We start from the raw sequence: 15620 nt of genomic DNA, 5'->3' as shown, positions 1-15620 counted from the left end.
AGATTTTAACAGTAGAAGTTTTAACATCTCTGACAGCGAGTTTAAAACCAGCAATAAGCAGAGATGTTCTGACAGGAATACATTATTGCTGGTTTTAAACTCGCTGTCAGCAGAGATGTTCTGACAGGAATACCTGACAGCGAGTTTAAAACCAGCAATAATGTATTCCTGTCAGAACATCTCTGCTGACAGCTGATTTCCATTACACAAGAGTAGATGTTAAAACTTCATGCTGATTTGAACTTGGCTCTCGCCAAGATAAGCACCAACTAAGACGTAGCTTTACAGTAAACTAATGTGATCCATCTGTGTCATCCATTTGCGTTTCCTTCCATATGATGATGTAGATATCCTTCTGTCTGGTGTTGATGGATGAAGTGTAATGCTGGCTCCAGGGATCAGCTTATTGCCTACCCTGCGCATCAGCACAAACAACGGCTGCGATGCTGGCTCCGGGGATCAACCACAGTGCAGTCTCCCCAGCGCATCAGCATGACAATCATCTGGATTGAGCTAAGTAGGGTACATCTCTGGGGTCTTCAAGTGGGCACCTTCCATCCTTGGTGTTTCGTCGACTAGCCCACGACACCTCAAGAGGGCTCAAACGGTGATTCTGGTGTCCCAGCATCACCCCCCTCCGTCCCCCACTCAACTCAGCCCAGCTTACTTACCCGTACATCAGCATTTCTTTCTTTCTATTGTGCTTGAGATCCCCAGCCAGAATCTTTATATCTCAACCACAGCCAGTTGCTGCTCCTCTCTGCTGCTTCATATAAGTTCTTCACTGTGCGACGCAACTCTTGGCCACTGAATCCGACGTCTCTGAGAAACCGGGTTGTAAAGTGTGCCACAAATCCTCGACAACCCACCTCCACTGGGTAAACCCAGACTCTCCATCCTCACTGTTCCGCTTCAATGGCTAGTTGAGCATACCGCAGTTTCTTCCTCTCATACCCCTCATCTACAGCATCCTCCCATGGCACTGTTAACTCTACCAGGTGAACAAGGCGTGCTGATCCAGACCACAAGACAATAACTGGTCGAAGGTTAGTGGTGGTAATCTCAGGTGGAAGAATAAGCCGTTGACCAACATCAGCCAGCATTTTCCAGTCTCTAGCAGCTTCCAGTTGTCCTGGGCGAGGATTGGTTTTAACACCTTTTCTTGGTGGTTGCTCTCCTGGGCGGAGGAATGTTGTATTTTGTGTGTAATGTTTTGATGGAACTAGTGGCAACTTATTGGTCATGTTATGCTTGTCTTCCAATGCTAAGGCCAAACATCGCAGCACCTGGTCATGGCGCCAAGTAAACCGTCCTTGGCTAAGAGCCACCTTACATCCTGTCAAAATGTGCCTTAATGTTGCAGGTGATGAACACAAAGGACATGAGGGATCCTCTCCTACCCAGAGGTTTAGGTTCTGTGGAGATGGGAGAACATCATACGTTGACCTGATGAGGAAACTGATCCTGCTCTGTTCCATTGACCATAGGTCTTGCCAGCCAATCTTGCGTTGTTCCACACTCCCATCTCATCCATTCTCCCTGCATGGCCTGGGAAATGGCCTTTACGCACCTCATCCTCTCCTCCTGCTTTTGCACCTCGTTGACTACCAGCTTCCTCCGTTGAGCTGGGGCTGCCTTGTGCCATGTAAATGTGGAAGCGACAGCGTGGGAGTAGTACAGTGGTGGACAAGTACAACGCAATTAGAAGCAGAAAGGAGGAATTACATCTTTAAATTAAATCTGGAGTTGCTTTAATCAGAAAACATTGCAGCTTAAAGCCTTACAGCTGCGTGTATTTTTCTGATAACAAGCTGAAACTCGGAGCAGCTGATTCAAATTCCGCAGCGTTCTGAGACACGGGGGAGGGGCGGAGCTCGCAGCACAAGCACAAACAAACAAAAGGCAGGCAGTCTTCCCAGCGACAGTGTGTGGAAGCGACAGTGTGGGAGAAGTACAGTGGTGGACAAGTACAACGCAGTTAGAAAGCAGGTTGACAGCTGCAGAAGCTAAACTAAACATCCAAAAAAGCTGGGTTCAGATAGGCAGAAGCAGGGAAAAAAAGAAACTTCGTCAAACACAACCACCAGAAATCCAAACATCCAACAAATTTGAGCCACTTCAACATTTAGATGACCAAAACCAACATCAAGAGAATGAAAGAAACAACAGTGCTGACCAGACAGCAAAAAGAAGGGAGGTCACGATTGTTGACCAAGATCCCTGCAAAACAAATTCAGAGAGCTAGGAAGGAAATTAAAAGACGATTTCAGCCATGCATTTTGATTTTGTATTTCCAGCTGTCCATATGGTCCTTTGCAAGGTGCCGGCAGTATCCCAGAAAATACCACAGTTTTGGTCTTGTCTTTTAATTTCCTTCCTAGCTCTCTGACTTTGTTTTGCAGGGATCTTGGTCTGTCTCTTCCAATGTTGTTTGTACCGATGTGGACGACTACTACCGGGTCGTCTCCTGTTCGTTCTAGGAGCCTGTCCACGTTCTCAGTGATGTGCTTGACAGAGGCTCCTGGAAGGCAGCACACTGTTGTAGTAAGGGGGTCCAAACTGCGAACTGAACTTGCTGTGTTTCTCAATATGGAGTCCCCAACAATCATGGGCAGCAGTGTGGAGTAGTGGTTAGGGCTCTGGATTATTGACCGGAGGGTCGTGGGTTCAATCCCAGGTGGGGGCACTGCTGCTGTACCCTTGAGCAAGGTACTTTACCTAGATTGCTCCAGTAAAAACCCAACTGTATAAATGGGTAATTGCATTTAAAAATAATGTGTAAAAAAAAAAAATAATGTAATTGTATGTAAAAAATAATGATATCTTGTAACAATTGTAAGTCGCTCTGGATAAGGGCGTCTGCTAAGAAATAAATAATAATAATAATAATGACCTCCCCTCTTTTTTTATTATTATTATTATTTGTTTATTTCGCAGACGCCTTTTATCCAAGGCGACTTACAGAGACTAGGGTGTGTGAACTATGCATCAGCTGCAGAGTCACTTACAATTACGTCTCACCCGAAAGACGGAGCACAAGGAGGTTAAGTGACTTGCTCAGGGTCACACAATGAGTCAGTGGCTGAGGTGGGATTTGAACCGGGGACCTCCTGGTTACAAGCCCTTTTCTTTAACCACTGGACCACACAGCCTCCTATATGATCTTTGAACCTGGACAGAAAAGGGAGTGTCTGATGCATTCTTGTAAATCAACAACAGATTTGATTACTGTATTCCTTCAAATCTAGTACGCCCTCAAATTGAACATGCACCTTGGACTGTCACATGATTTTAACCCATGTATTGTAATTGCAGTACTGGAATGTAAGACACAGGGCAATTTTTACAAGAAAAGAAAGTGCATCTTAAATCCAAAGGAATATGGTAGCTTTGATTTAAACTCCATCAATGAACCTCTCAGACCAACAACAGAAATCCTGGTTTGATGAACTCCAGTAGATTCCAGTCCACTGCCTTGTCTTCTAGGATAACTATAAATAAATGGTTCAAACTCTTACCTGTTTTTGTTGCCTGGCCAGCACTGTTTATAGGGTCCTGGATGTTGTTCCCTTCATTCTCTTGATGTTGGTTTTGATCATCTAAATGTTGAAGTGGCTCAAATTTGTTGGATGTCTGGATTTCTGGTGGTTGTGTTTGACGAAGTTTCTTTTTTTCCCTGCTTCTGCCTATCTGAACCCAGCTGTTTCGACTCTCTTCCATCTCCCTGGTGTCTTTCAGTCTGCTAGGGGTGCAGACTTCCATGAATTGTGGGTGTGTCAGCTCCTCAAGCTCCTGTTGCTGTCTCATTTCCTCCAGCTCCATTTCTAACAGACTTACTCGTTGAAGCAACTCCTGGACCGTGCGGCACTTTACACAAACTTGGTTGAGCTCTGTTGGGTTTTCTCGGATTTCCCACATCATGCAGTTGTCACAGATTACTGGCTTGAAGACCATGTTTTATTTTTTTTAAATTTTTTTTATGTGTTATTTTTTTTTTTTTTTGGAAGTTCAGTTTAGCATATGCAGCTGTCAACCTGCTTTCAAACTGCTTCTAACTGCGCTGTACTTGTCCACGACTGTACCTCTCCCACGCTGTCGCTTATAAAGTTTTATTATACACAGTCGGAGGCTGGGATCTATGGAAGCCCATTCCCGCCACAAAATGAAAAAAAAAAAACTATCAAGTATCAAGTCAGAATTCTGAGATACTAAGTCGGAATTCTGATTTACTAAGTCAGAATTCTGAGATACTATCTAAGGTGTTCATCAGTTTCCACGTGTGAAACTCGAAGAAAATAGACTGGACTGATTTCTGTTAGGAGCGGATAGCAGCCTGAGTGAGGGTAAGTGGCGCATTTTATGTAATATTCACATTATTTTTTGCCGACTGATTCAAGATATTTTCCAGTTAAATGTATGACATTTTCTTTATTACTAAGTCTTCCATCATACACGTCTATGTGTGTTAAGCTTTAATCTGTCACATTAACACATAACAATTGTATTTAATTCGGAATAAATAACGTCTCACCTGTAATATTTGTTTTTAATAAAACTCATAATGTATTGTTTTGATTTGCAAGATACAGGTCACACTATATTGCAATGCGGTAAATAACAGGTAGATGCTGTGATCCATGGAATTTCAACTGTTAGAAAGCACTGTGTAGCACCATAGTGTCCATGAAGCAAAGATGGCTGCCACGAGGAAGGCCATCATTTGTATAGGGTAAGTGTCGCATGAATAAAGTTAAATTAAGGTCGCCTTGGATTCGGCCCAACGATATAATTAAACGTTATCACCTGTGTGCGTCTCAGTCGCTCTTGGCTTAGACCAGGTAAGCAACGTTAACCTGTATCTTGCAAATCAAAACAATATGAGTTTTAATGCTGAAATACACTTTAAAGTATTATTACAAAAGTGCTTAAGTATTCCAAAAACGAGTGGTGATAGTAATAGTATTGTTTGGGGAACATAGTTGTTGTTGTAGTATTTTACAGTACTATAAGCTACATCTTAAAATTACTGTTATAAATAAATAAAACAACAAGGGCAGACGCTGTCAAGATGGTGAGCTAGACTTCCATGTGTGGGGCTCGATTGATTCTTATTTCTTTAATTGTGTGTGCTTTTACTTTTAGTTATTTTTACTTTGATTTATTATTATTATTATTATTATTATTATTATTATTATTATTAACTGTATGTAATGTATGATCATTCTGATTATCATACCGTTATTATAATGACCATTTATTGTGTGTGTGTGTATATATATATATATATATATATATATATATATATATATATATATATATATGCATCATTGTGGTTTTACTCTCAGAATTACGCTATAATTGTATTTGAATTGGCAACACTTGATTTTAAACATTGCTCATTAGGCATGTATTAGTCATTTATTTATGACTTGCCCTTAAAAAAATGGTGGTAAACCACCCTATATGTCTTTGTTAAGTTAGCGTATTATGATTATTCCCAGTCATGTCTTATTAACATAGTATTAATAGATAATACTATTATAAAACCTTTAGGGAATGCAGGAAGTCATAGTAAATATACAGAAAGTGCCTAAAGAAAGTGTTAATTTATACATAAATGGCCGACTTTTTTGCTGCGTTATTACCAAGGTATTTATAAATAATAATTATTAACAAGCCAGTAAAACCCTATTTCGTGTCTTTACTACAGTATAGATGGGGTCATATTACCTCTTAACAAGCTACGATTGGGAATAAGTGTTATAAGCCTATTTAACAAAGCCATATATGGTGTTTCTTCTGCTAGTGCTAGTTAGTCACAAATACATGACTAATATATGCCTAAAAATGAGTAATAATTGAAGTGTTAATGCTCTAAATATCAAATCTTGTAACTATTACCTCAGGACATTTGGCAGGGTAAATATGATGCAAATCCTTTAGCCCCTCTTAACATTTAATCATCCATGTTATCAGCCATTCTATTACTGATGTTTTATTATCAAAAAAGTACTTTTTTCAATAATAGAATTTGATATAAAAATTGCAATTGCTGATATCAAAAATAGTACCTTTTGTTTTGATATCAAAACTTTGATTTGATATTGGATATCGAATTCCTAATCGCAACAATTGAGGGTTAAATGTTTAAATGACTTGCCATAGGGCCCTTGAGTGTTTGTAAAGCTAGGCTGCCTAAAAGGACAGTGCAAGACAGAGTCTGAATAGTCTACATGAAGTATGTATGACGATTCCACTATGTAACACAATTTTTGTTCCTGGGTAGTAAGTGTTATTTCCTAATTGCTTATGCCTCAAAAGTATAGAAAATGGCTATTATTCCCCACAAACTTTGCTTTTGTGACCAGACAGTGATATTTTGAAATTTACCTATTTCCAATGAGAAAACGGGCGAATTTGTGTCTTTTTGTTCACATAAAGTCAGAAAAAAACAACATATGAATCCAAATTAACATGTATTTATACTAAAGTAATACAAAAATGACTACAAAAGATTTAGAAGTGAGTAGTTTTTCGAGATTTACGATTATACTGTAAATCACTTTCACGAATCAGCCCCCAAATGTAGTCTCCCATCATGTTCTCGTTATACTGTCCTTGGTAGCGGCGTTCAAAGTCCAGTATATCCTGGTGGAAGTGCTCGCCTTGCTCCTCCGAGTACGCTCCCATGTTCTCCTTGAATTTATCAAGATGAGCATCAAGGATATGGACTTTGAGGACATCCTACAGCCCATTGTGCCGTAGTTCTTCACCAGAGTCTCAACCAGCTCAACATAGTTTTCGGCCTTGTGATTGCCCAGGAAGCCCCGAACCACTGCGACAAAGCTGTTCCAAGCCGCTTTCTCCTTACTAGTGAGCTTCTTGGGGAATTCATTGCACTCCAGGATCTTCTTTATCTGTGGTCTGACGAAGACACCGGCTTTGACCTTTGCCTCAGACAGCTTAGGGAAGAAGTCTTGAAGGTACTTGAAGGCTGCCGACTCCTTATCTAGAGCTGTGACAAATTGTTTCATAAGGCCCAATTTGATGTGCAGTGGTGGCATCAGCACCTTCCGGGGGTCCACCAGTGGCTCCCACTTGACGTTGTTCCTCCCCACAGAGAACTCGGTCCGCTGTGGCCAGTCCCGCCTGTGGTAGTGCGCCTTGGTGTCCCTGCTGTCCCAAAGGCAAAGATAGCAGGAAAACTTGGTAAAACCGCCTTGGAGACCCATCAGGAATGCCACCATTGCAGCCTCTTGATGCCATCTCAGAAAAATGCAGATATGTAGCCACTTAGGCAGCTGGAACTAAACTGAACTGGTGGGCTTAAGGCCCCTGTATTTATACTACTATTTATATTACTGGAAAGTTCTAGAAAGTTCTAGAAGTTACTCCAAGTTTACTCAGCACTGAATCTATCTGGAATGTTCTGGAAAATAGGTAAATTTCAAAATATCACTGTCCTGGTCACAAAAGCAAAAGTTTGTGGGGAATAATAGCCATTTTCTATACTTTTGAGGCATAAGCAATTAGGAAATAACACTTACTACCCAGGAACCAAAAAAAAAAAAAAAAATTGTTACACAGTGTTATGTAACGTTGTTGGATTGTTGTTGGATTCTTACTGTATATATTCTTTTGTGAAGGATGGATGACATTATCAGTCTTCTGAAGCAACGAAAAGTTCCAAAGGAGCAAATAGACAAAATTCAAGAAGATAAGGTACATTTGCTTTAACTTAAAAAAAAAAGATGGTGTATGTGACTGGCTGTTGCAATGCTTGTCAGCCCTGCTCCTCCTCAAGTACCCCTGTATCTGCTGGTTTTGGTTTTAACCAAGTTGTCAGTTACTTAATTGATCACTTATCTGAACTATCTCCACCTGTTTCAGAGCTGAAAACAATTTAAAAGGTCTAAGCTAATTATTAGTTCAATTAAGTAATTGAGAGCTTGTTTGGAGCAAAAACCAGCTCGGGACAAGAGGTCCTCCAGGACCAGGGTTGAGAACCATTGGGCTAGGGGATTATATGGTATATTTTACAGTCTTTTTTCACAACTTTTTTTTTTTTTTTTAATTTTTTACTAATTAACTGTGCACTGATACAGTGTTTTTTCAGTTAAAGTGGGTTCCGGCATCTGCTAAGAAAATAAATAAGTGTTACTGTATAATAAAGCAACCTAATGTGTCAGTTAAATGTAAAACAGGATTATTTTAATGATAATTTGGAAAATGGATTAAGTCAGAAGTGTATTGTGTTATAATTTAGATATTGGCCTAGTTAATAAAATACCTGCAGGAAAACATTTAATGTAATAACTGTATTACACAATAACATGTTTCTCATAAAAATAAGTAACAACAAGTAATACGAGCACTACAAGAATAAAACAGGAATAAATCAGGTTGGTGATTTAAATCACTTGATTTCTTTTTTTTTTTGTAAATCATTTTTTCTTGTACTACTATAGTTTTTCAAGGACAATGTAAAAGCAGGGAATCCCATCCCTATTTTAAATGATATCTGACCATTTAAAATGTGTTTAATGGGGGAGTATCCCCTCAAACTGCAAACTCCCGATTATTCTGAGTGTAAAAGACAAGACCGTGCTGCTGATGCAATACCTATCTCAGAGTGAAAGGGGATTTTCACTCTTGTGCACATTAAAATGTAGTTAACATGACAATGTGTGATGCAGTAATGATGTGAATGATGTAGTAGTGGTAGTGATGAAACTAAGAAAGCCTTTGAAGAAGGCAAAACATTTTATATAGTTCACATTCAGAGGATGCTGCAATGATAAATAATTAGCTCTATTTATGTGTTCCTTTAGTTTTTTTTTTTTTTTTTTTTTTTTTTTTTTATAATTTAGTCGTTGCCAATTAGTTTTTTTTATTATTTTCTCCCCAATTTGAAATGCCCAATTATTTTATTATGCTCAGCTCACCGCTACCACCCCTGCGCTGACTCGGGAGAGGCGAAGATGAACACACGCTGTCCTCCGAAGCGTGTGCCGTCAGCCTCCCGCTTCTTTACATACTGCGAACTCACCGTGCAGCCGCCTCAGAGCTACAGCGTGGGAGGACAACGCAGCTCTGGGCAGCTTACAGGCAAGCCCGCAGGCGCCCGGCCAGACTACAGGAGTCGCTGGTGCGCGGTGAGCCGAGGACAGCCTGGCCGACCTAACCCTCCCTCCCCCCGGGTGACGCTCGGCCAATTGAGCGCCGCCCCCTGGAAGCTCCCGTCCACGGTCGGCTGTGGAATAGCCTGGACTCGAACTCGCGACGTCCAGGCTATAGAGCGCATCCTGCACTCTAGCGAGTGCTTTTACTGGATGCGCCACTCGGGAGCGTTCATTTAGTTTTTTAACAATTTCTTTTGGTATACAGTAACTATTCACTAACGATTTGCAACACCCTAAGAACATTATCCACCCCTACCCCCTAATGTGTTTCCATAATTTAAAAAAAAAATCAAATAAATCCAATTGTTTCTTTGAAAAAAAAAAAAATCGCCAAACCTGGGCGCTGGGGGCCAATTCCTGAATCATACAAGTAACCTTTCAATTTAACATTAGAAATACTAAAGCAGTGGTACTTATGTTGCCTGAATTCTACAGAAGACCTACCTGACTATCCATACAGAAGCATTCATAGGGCTACTGACATTCTAAATATCATTTTTAGACCCTCAAAATAACTGTAAAATGTAACGCATTTCAAGTATGACTAACAAATCTTCATCGTTGATCTTAAATATTTGGCCTGGTTTCATAAATGACCTGTATCTAACACTACACAAAATATAAGCAAAGTCAAAATCTTGAGGTGGGCATCTCTGGTTGAGTTGACACGGGCTTACCCTATTGTAACTTCATTCTTTTTTGTTATCTTAGATTGACCCTGCTGTAATGCTACTGATGTCAGATGAACAGCTGTCAAAATACTTACCCTGATATGGAGATCGTCTGGCAGTTTTGTCATACTGCAAAAGGAAAGACAGTACTTTAAAACTAAAATTATGAAAGAATAAGAAACCAAGAACAGATAATACAGAAGACGCTGACTGTGAACTCAGCAACAGGAGAAAGACAGTAAAGGAAAGTAGAAACATTGAAATTGGCTGGATGCTGTATGAGGAATCCCAGAGTTCTTTTGTACAGGGTCGCACAAAGCGAGGTGGTGGAACACGGAAATTGGAGGTGCCAAAAGAATATAAGAAGGATGACCTGCTTAAAGAGGGAATACGGTTGTTTTTCCCAAATGGAAAAAATTCTGTTGGAAATCTGGATGATTTTGAATTTAACATGACAAATTATGAAAATGTAGCCCTGGATGACATTACCACTGTTGGAGCACTTGACACTCAAACCAAGCTATCAACTCTGCGATTTTATTTAACAGCAAAAAGAGCAAAAAAAACACCTGGCTGGAAAGATGGTATGCAAGAAGTCTGTGAGGGAGTAAATCCTGTGTCACTGAACACATCAGTCAGAAGTGAAACTAAAATTCCAGAGTTGACCCCTCTTATTGATGAAATATGCTCTCCTGATTGCCATACCACTTTACCTTGTGCTGAAATGGTTGAACGATCAACCATCAGAGGAGATTCTTGTCTTGAAGCAGGACAACTAATAGCAATGCCATCTGCAACAACTACCATTAGTCCTGAAGAATCTACGAGCATTGGTGCTTGTGGAGGTTACCAGGACCCTAAGAGGTCCAGTAACATCATTGTCATCTATGAAGCTACAGATGAAGACACTTATTTCTTGCGTAGCGATACTGAAAGTGGTCAGGCCTTAGATAACCATTATTTTGAAGACAGTACTATTTCATTTTTCATGGGAAATCATGGAGAAACTGATGACCCTCCATTGGATGATACTCTACCTCTGTCAGATACTATCCAAGTAAATATCTGCAGTTCTGAGCAAAAGAAGATTCTTTGTGTTCATCGTGGCCAACTGTTACAAGAACTCATTGCACATTTCTCTGAAGATGGCATTTTGGAAAATGAGATCAGTATTCAACTTGTACTTCCTGATGGAAAAATTGAAAAGGCACAAGATGAAGGGGGTGTCATGAGAGACTGCCTACATGAGTTTTGGAGTGATTTCTATGAGCAGTGTACACTTGACACAGCATACAAGATGAAGGGGGTGTCATGAGAGACTGCCTTCGTAAGTTTTGGAGTGATTTCTGTGAGCAGTGTACACTTGACACAGCATACAAGATGAAGGGGGTGTCATGAGAGACTGCCTTCGTAAGTTTTGGAGTGATTTCTGTGAGCAGTGTACACTTGGCACAGCATACAAGATGAAGGGGGTGTCATGAGAGACTGCCTACATGAGTTTTGGAGTGATTTCTGTGAGCAGTGTACACTTGGCACAGCATACAAGATGAAGGGGGTGTCATGAGAGACTGCCTACGTGAGTTTTGGAGTGATTTCTATGAGCAGTGTACACTTGGCACAGCATACAAGGTTCCTTTTCTTAGACATGATTTTGGGAAAAAAAACAATGGGAAAGTGTCGGCCGCCTGCTGGTTTTTGGTTGGAAAAGAGAAAAGTACTTTCCTATAAAGCTAGCTCCAGTAATTGTAGAGCAAGCTGCATTTGGTGCTGTAACAAGCGACCTTATCGCAAATTTCCTGCAGTATGTCCCAGATTCCGAAAGGGAATTATTTCAGCAGGCATCCTGTAGTTTCGATTTGGTTGACAAAGAGGAACTGTTGGAAGCCTTAGATATGCATAACTGTAGAAAGGTACCAACTGCAGGTAATTTTGCAATGATTTTACATGAAATAGCCCACAAAGAATTGCTTCAAGAACCAGCTTTTGTGATTGACCAGTGGTCTGAAATTCTTGCCCCGGTGGCTTCTGACTTTAAAGATCTGTATAAAAAGTATGATGAAATGCAACCGTCTTCAAGAAAACTTGTGAAATCTCTAAAATTCCCAACAACTACTCTTACAAATCCAGCTGAGAGAGACATCCAGAGTTACTTGTTGAGATACATGAGGGAGTCAGATTTGGAACACCAGAGTCGGTTTCTTCGATTTTATACAAGATCTGACTTGTTTCTTGGTAAAAGCATCACAGTAGAATTTACTCACCTACAAGGTTTACAAAGAAGACCAGTTTCCCATACTTGTGGTTGCTTCCTTGAGTTATCAGTTTGCTATGATAACTATCCTGACTTTCGGTCAGAAATTAATCGAATTTTGGAGAGTAATGTTTGGGTTATGGATTTGGTGTAAGTTGTTGGAAATGGGTTCAGAAATCAAAATAACAGTAAAATCTAAGAGAATGGGGTTTATTTTCCAGGGGGATAACAATTTTATGATTTTTTTTTTCTAATGGAAGGTACTAGAAAGCAGTAAATAACTTGCTTTTGGAATATCCTTAAAAACTTGATGTCAAGCCAAATTCTCACTTAGCATTTACAAATGTTATGGGTGCCTAACAATACGATGGTGTATTAGTTTCTTTTAGTTTTATTTTATTATTTTAGAACTCGTGACTTCAAAGCTTTCAATAGTAGTTATTAAAGGGGAACTCAGGTATGTTGTTTTTGTTCCCATATGTTTATGTAAGGTATGTATTGTTTTTATTAAACCTGGTTGACATTCTGAACACTTTTTTACACTATTGAATTGCAGTCCACTGCACTCGGTTTCACTTCAAATGTACCCTTCAGAATAATTTCAGAACTACATTTCCCATCATCCTCCTGCACATGTATGTATGGTGGAGGGTGATGGGAAATGTAGTTCTGAAGTTCTTCTGAAGGGTACATTTTGAAGTGAAACCGAGTGCAGTGGACTGCAATTTAATAGTGTAAAAAAGTGGTCAGAATGTCAAAATAAATACAAATACATAAATTACTTAAACAGTTGTGGCAACATATGGGTTCCCCTTTAAACAGCAAATACAGGAGTATGTTATGCTGATGCAGTTTTTTTTATTGCTGTACATATATTTTCTGAAAATGACCTCACGAGTGTTAAATACCTGTCAAATATGCTGTACATTTATTGATATGCAGCCAGTATACAATAAAGCTTGTTCAAAGTTTGCAAGATTTGTTTCTATTTATTATCACACTGTTCAATGTTATTTTCTTACTTAGAAGCTAATATAGTAGGCTATTTTTGAACTGCAACAAAAAGAGCCATAGTGAATACAGTTATTCAATACTAAAGCATTAAGGTATGAGAGAGCGTTGGTTACCGTGGATAATTTCACTGCTTGGTGCACCGAGTACCTGCAACCAACCAAGCGGACAGTATCTATGGTAACCCATGCTCTCAAGTATCTTAATGCTTTTTAAACTTTAAACAGATAAAAGAGAAATAGAAGATTTATAAAGAAATTTGAAGAAGTACCTTCTAATTAAAAAGATATAACATATAACTTCAACCAAAATAAAATATATCATTTTTTTTATTTCACCAAATGCAACAACAGGCATTATCGAACAGTAAAGCGTGTACACTAAACCTTAAATGTTTTTGACAGATGTTTGTTTTTTTTGTTTTTTTTGTTTTTGCAGTCAAGGAAGGATTCTGGAACTGTGAGCAGTCATCCTTTACACGATTTGTTTCAAGCTCACCGCTATATAGGAAGTTGATCAGCATCTACAGAAAGACTGCAGACTTCTATCAGATTACACTTCAAAACATTACACACATGATAAGCAATGTGATTCTGTGCACAGCAAGACACTATACAGCCTACATCCATCTACAGAGAAAGCCTTTGCCTATTTACAGTATTGGGAGTCCCAGGCAAGGATTGCCAAAAACTAGAAAAAAGAGCATCAAACTGCCAACCCCATATAGCACAAATAACTCAACTTCAGAATCACTATATTCTAGTTAGGAGCTACCAGTTAAGCAGTTTATTGTTACAATGAAAGAGCTGGTGTTCTAATCCACGATAATAGGTAGGTGTATTTCAACAGTAACTTGGAGTAGTGAACGTCATTGACTTCATACCTGTTGTGAAGTTGTTTAGTTACTTCCACTTTCTTAAGTAAGTAAAGGAAATGGCATTCCTACCTGGTCCTGTTTTAAATACCTAACTGGCAAATAACCGATGCTGAGAAGTTTTGCCTGGTGAGCATCGACTGTAAGTCGCCCTGGATAAGGGCGTCTGCTAAGAAATAAATAATAATAGTACAAGTCATACTGTTAATTAAGTACATTCAAAATTGCTTCCCGTAGGTGCACATACATATTAACGGATTCATATACATCATTTGGAATGTGCTGATTGGTCTCAGCTAAGAGATCAGGCATAGAGCAAACACATCCTTATCACAAGGATACTCTTTAAATAAACATTCTTCTCTACACATCTTCTGAAACACAGCATCTACAGGATGCAGGTAGTCTCTTGTCCCATATAAATTGGGTGCTGCATACATGATGGCAAGGCGACCATGTGGGGATCTAGCGTTATGTGCTGGACGGATGCGATGGTTGCTCCAAAAGTTGAGCAAACTTCATTCAGTTCAATCTGTTATATACAAAAGAGCTATGAGGCACTGTATGTGAAAGAATATATGCATGTGGATTTATTTTAGATCCTGTTTTAAATAAAACAAACATTAAAATGTGTGGTTTTCTTTGTTCTTTTTTAATGCTTTTTTGTTTTCTGTGATTATTATTATTTATTTTCATTCTCATCATTAATAATATTTACATTAATTTAACCAATTCTATGGTTGGAAATCCTGCTCATGCAACAATTAACAGGTTGTTCTGAACTCATATGGCTGGTTTTACATAGCCTGGTTAGCACAAATCTTGGGTTTTATCTTAAACTGGATCTAAGGTAAATCTACTGCATACATTTTCTCACTCAATAGTCTCCTGGGATTCAGCACCAATCACTTCTCCATATAATTGCATTTCAAATTGATTATGTAGCTGTATTACTTGCTAAAGCAAAGCATTATGTACACATTGGGTAATTTATGTAGTACAGAACAATATCATTTGTCTTCTTATCCATATATCCTATTCGTTATTTTATATGTATTGTACACCAACAATCTCGGACTTACAAAACATTGGAGTTGTGTCTATGTGCCGTATGCATACAGTACAGAGGTTTGATCAAACACTGTTGTCTCACCTGAATTGAATTGAGGAAACACAACTGAATAAGGGACTTATCCAGGTCGCTGTCAGCAAAATTGCCATCTCCTTTTAGGTGATCAAAAAGGTCAAGCCAAAACTGTATGCACTCCTTTCTGAGTGTGAGCCACCACTGTTCAATCCTTTGGTTACCAGTACTAGGACCAGATATAACACTTTGATCAGCTCCTACTTACAATCATGCCATTCAGCCAACACTACTTGTAGTACATCCACCTGTACCCATGCAGTTTGCCTGATGTTGAAAGCTGTTGTTGGATATAATTAGCAACTTCAAGCTCATCTGTTTTGTTTTTTCTTCTGTATAGATTCATTCTTTGCAGCATTCTCTCCAAACTCAGATTACTAATGTTAATTTCATGGCATTCTTTCAAAAGTTGCAGTATTTCACGGTTGCTGAAACCAGAGCTGAAATATTTCTTAATTTGGTCCCTTAAGTCCATATTTTCCAGCAT

The 15620-nt window shown here is 39.2% G+C and overlaps 1 protein-coding gene across 1 annotated transcript; it reads left to right on the top strand.

The window, feature by feature from the left end:
- Positions 1-7645: 7645 nt before the first annotated feature.
- On the top strand, positions 7646-12659 carry LOC131699578 (uncharacterized). Its single transcript, XM_058996633.1, has 2 exons — positions 7646-7722; positions 9894-12659. Exon 2 carries the CDS (start codon positions 10125-10127, stop codon positions 11166-11168), a length of 1044 nt encoding a protein of 347 aa, XP_058852616.1. The 5' UTR covers positions 7646-7722; positions 9894-10124; the 3' UTR covers positions 11169-12659.
- Positions 12660-15620: the final 2961 nt, after the last annotated feature.

This window comes from Acipenser ruthenus, chromosome 23 (assembly GCF_902713425.1).
Source record: "Acipenser ruthenus chromosome 23, fAciRut3.2 maternal haplotype, whole genome shotgun sequence".
In the NCBI taxonomy this organism is placed as follows: domain Eukaryota; kingdom Metazoa; phylum Chordata; class Actinopteri; order Acipenseriformes; family Acipenseridae; genus Acipenser; species Acipenser ruthenus.
The sequence above is the reverse complement of the archived record's forward strand: the minus strand, read 5'-3'. Positions and strand labels throughout refer to the sequence as shown.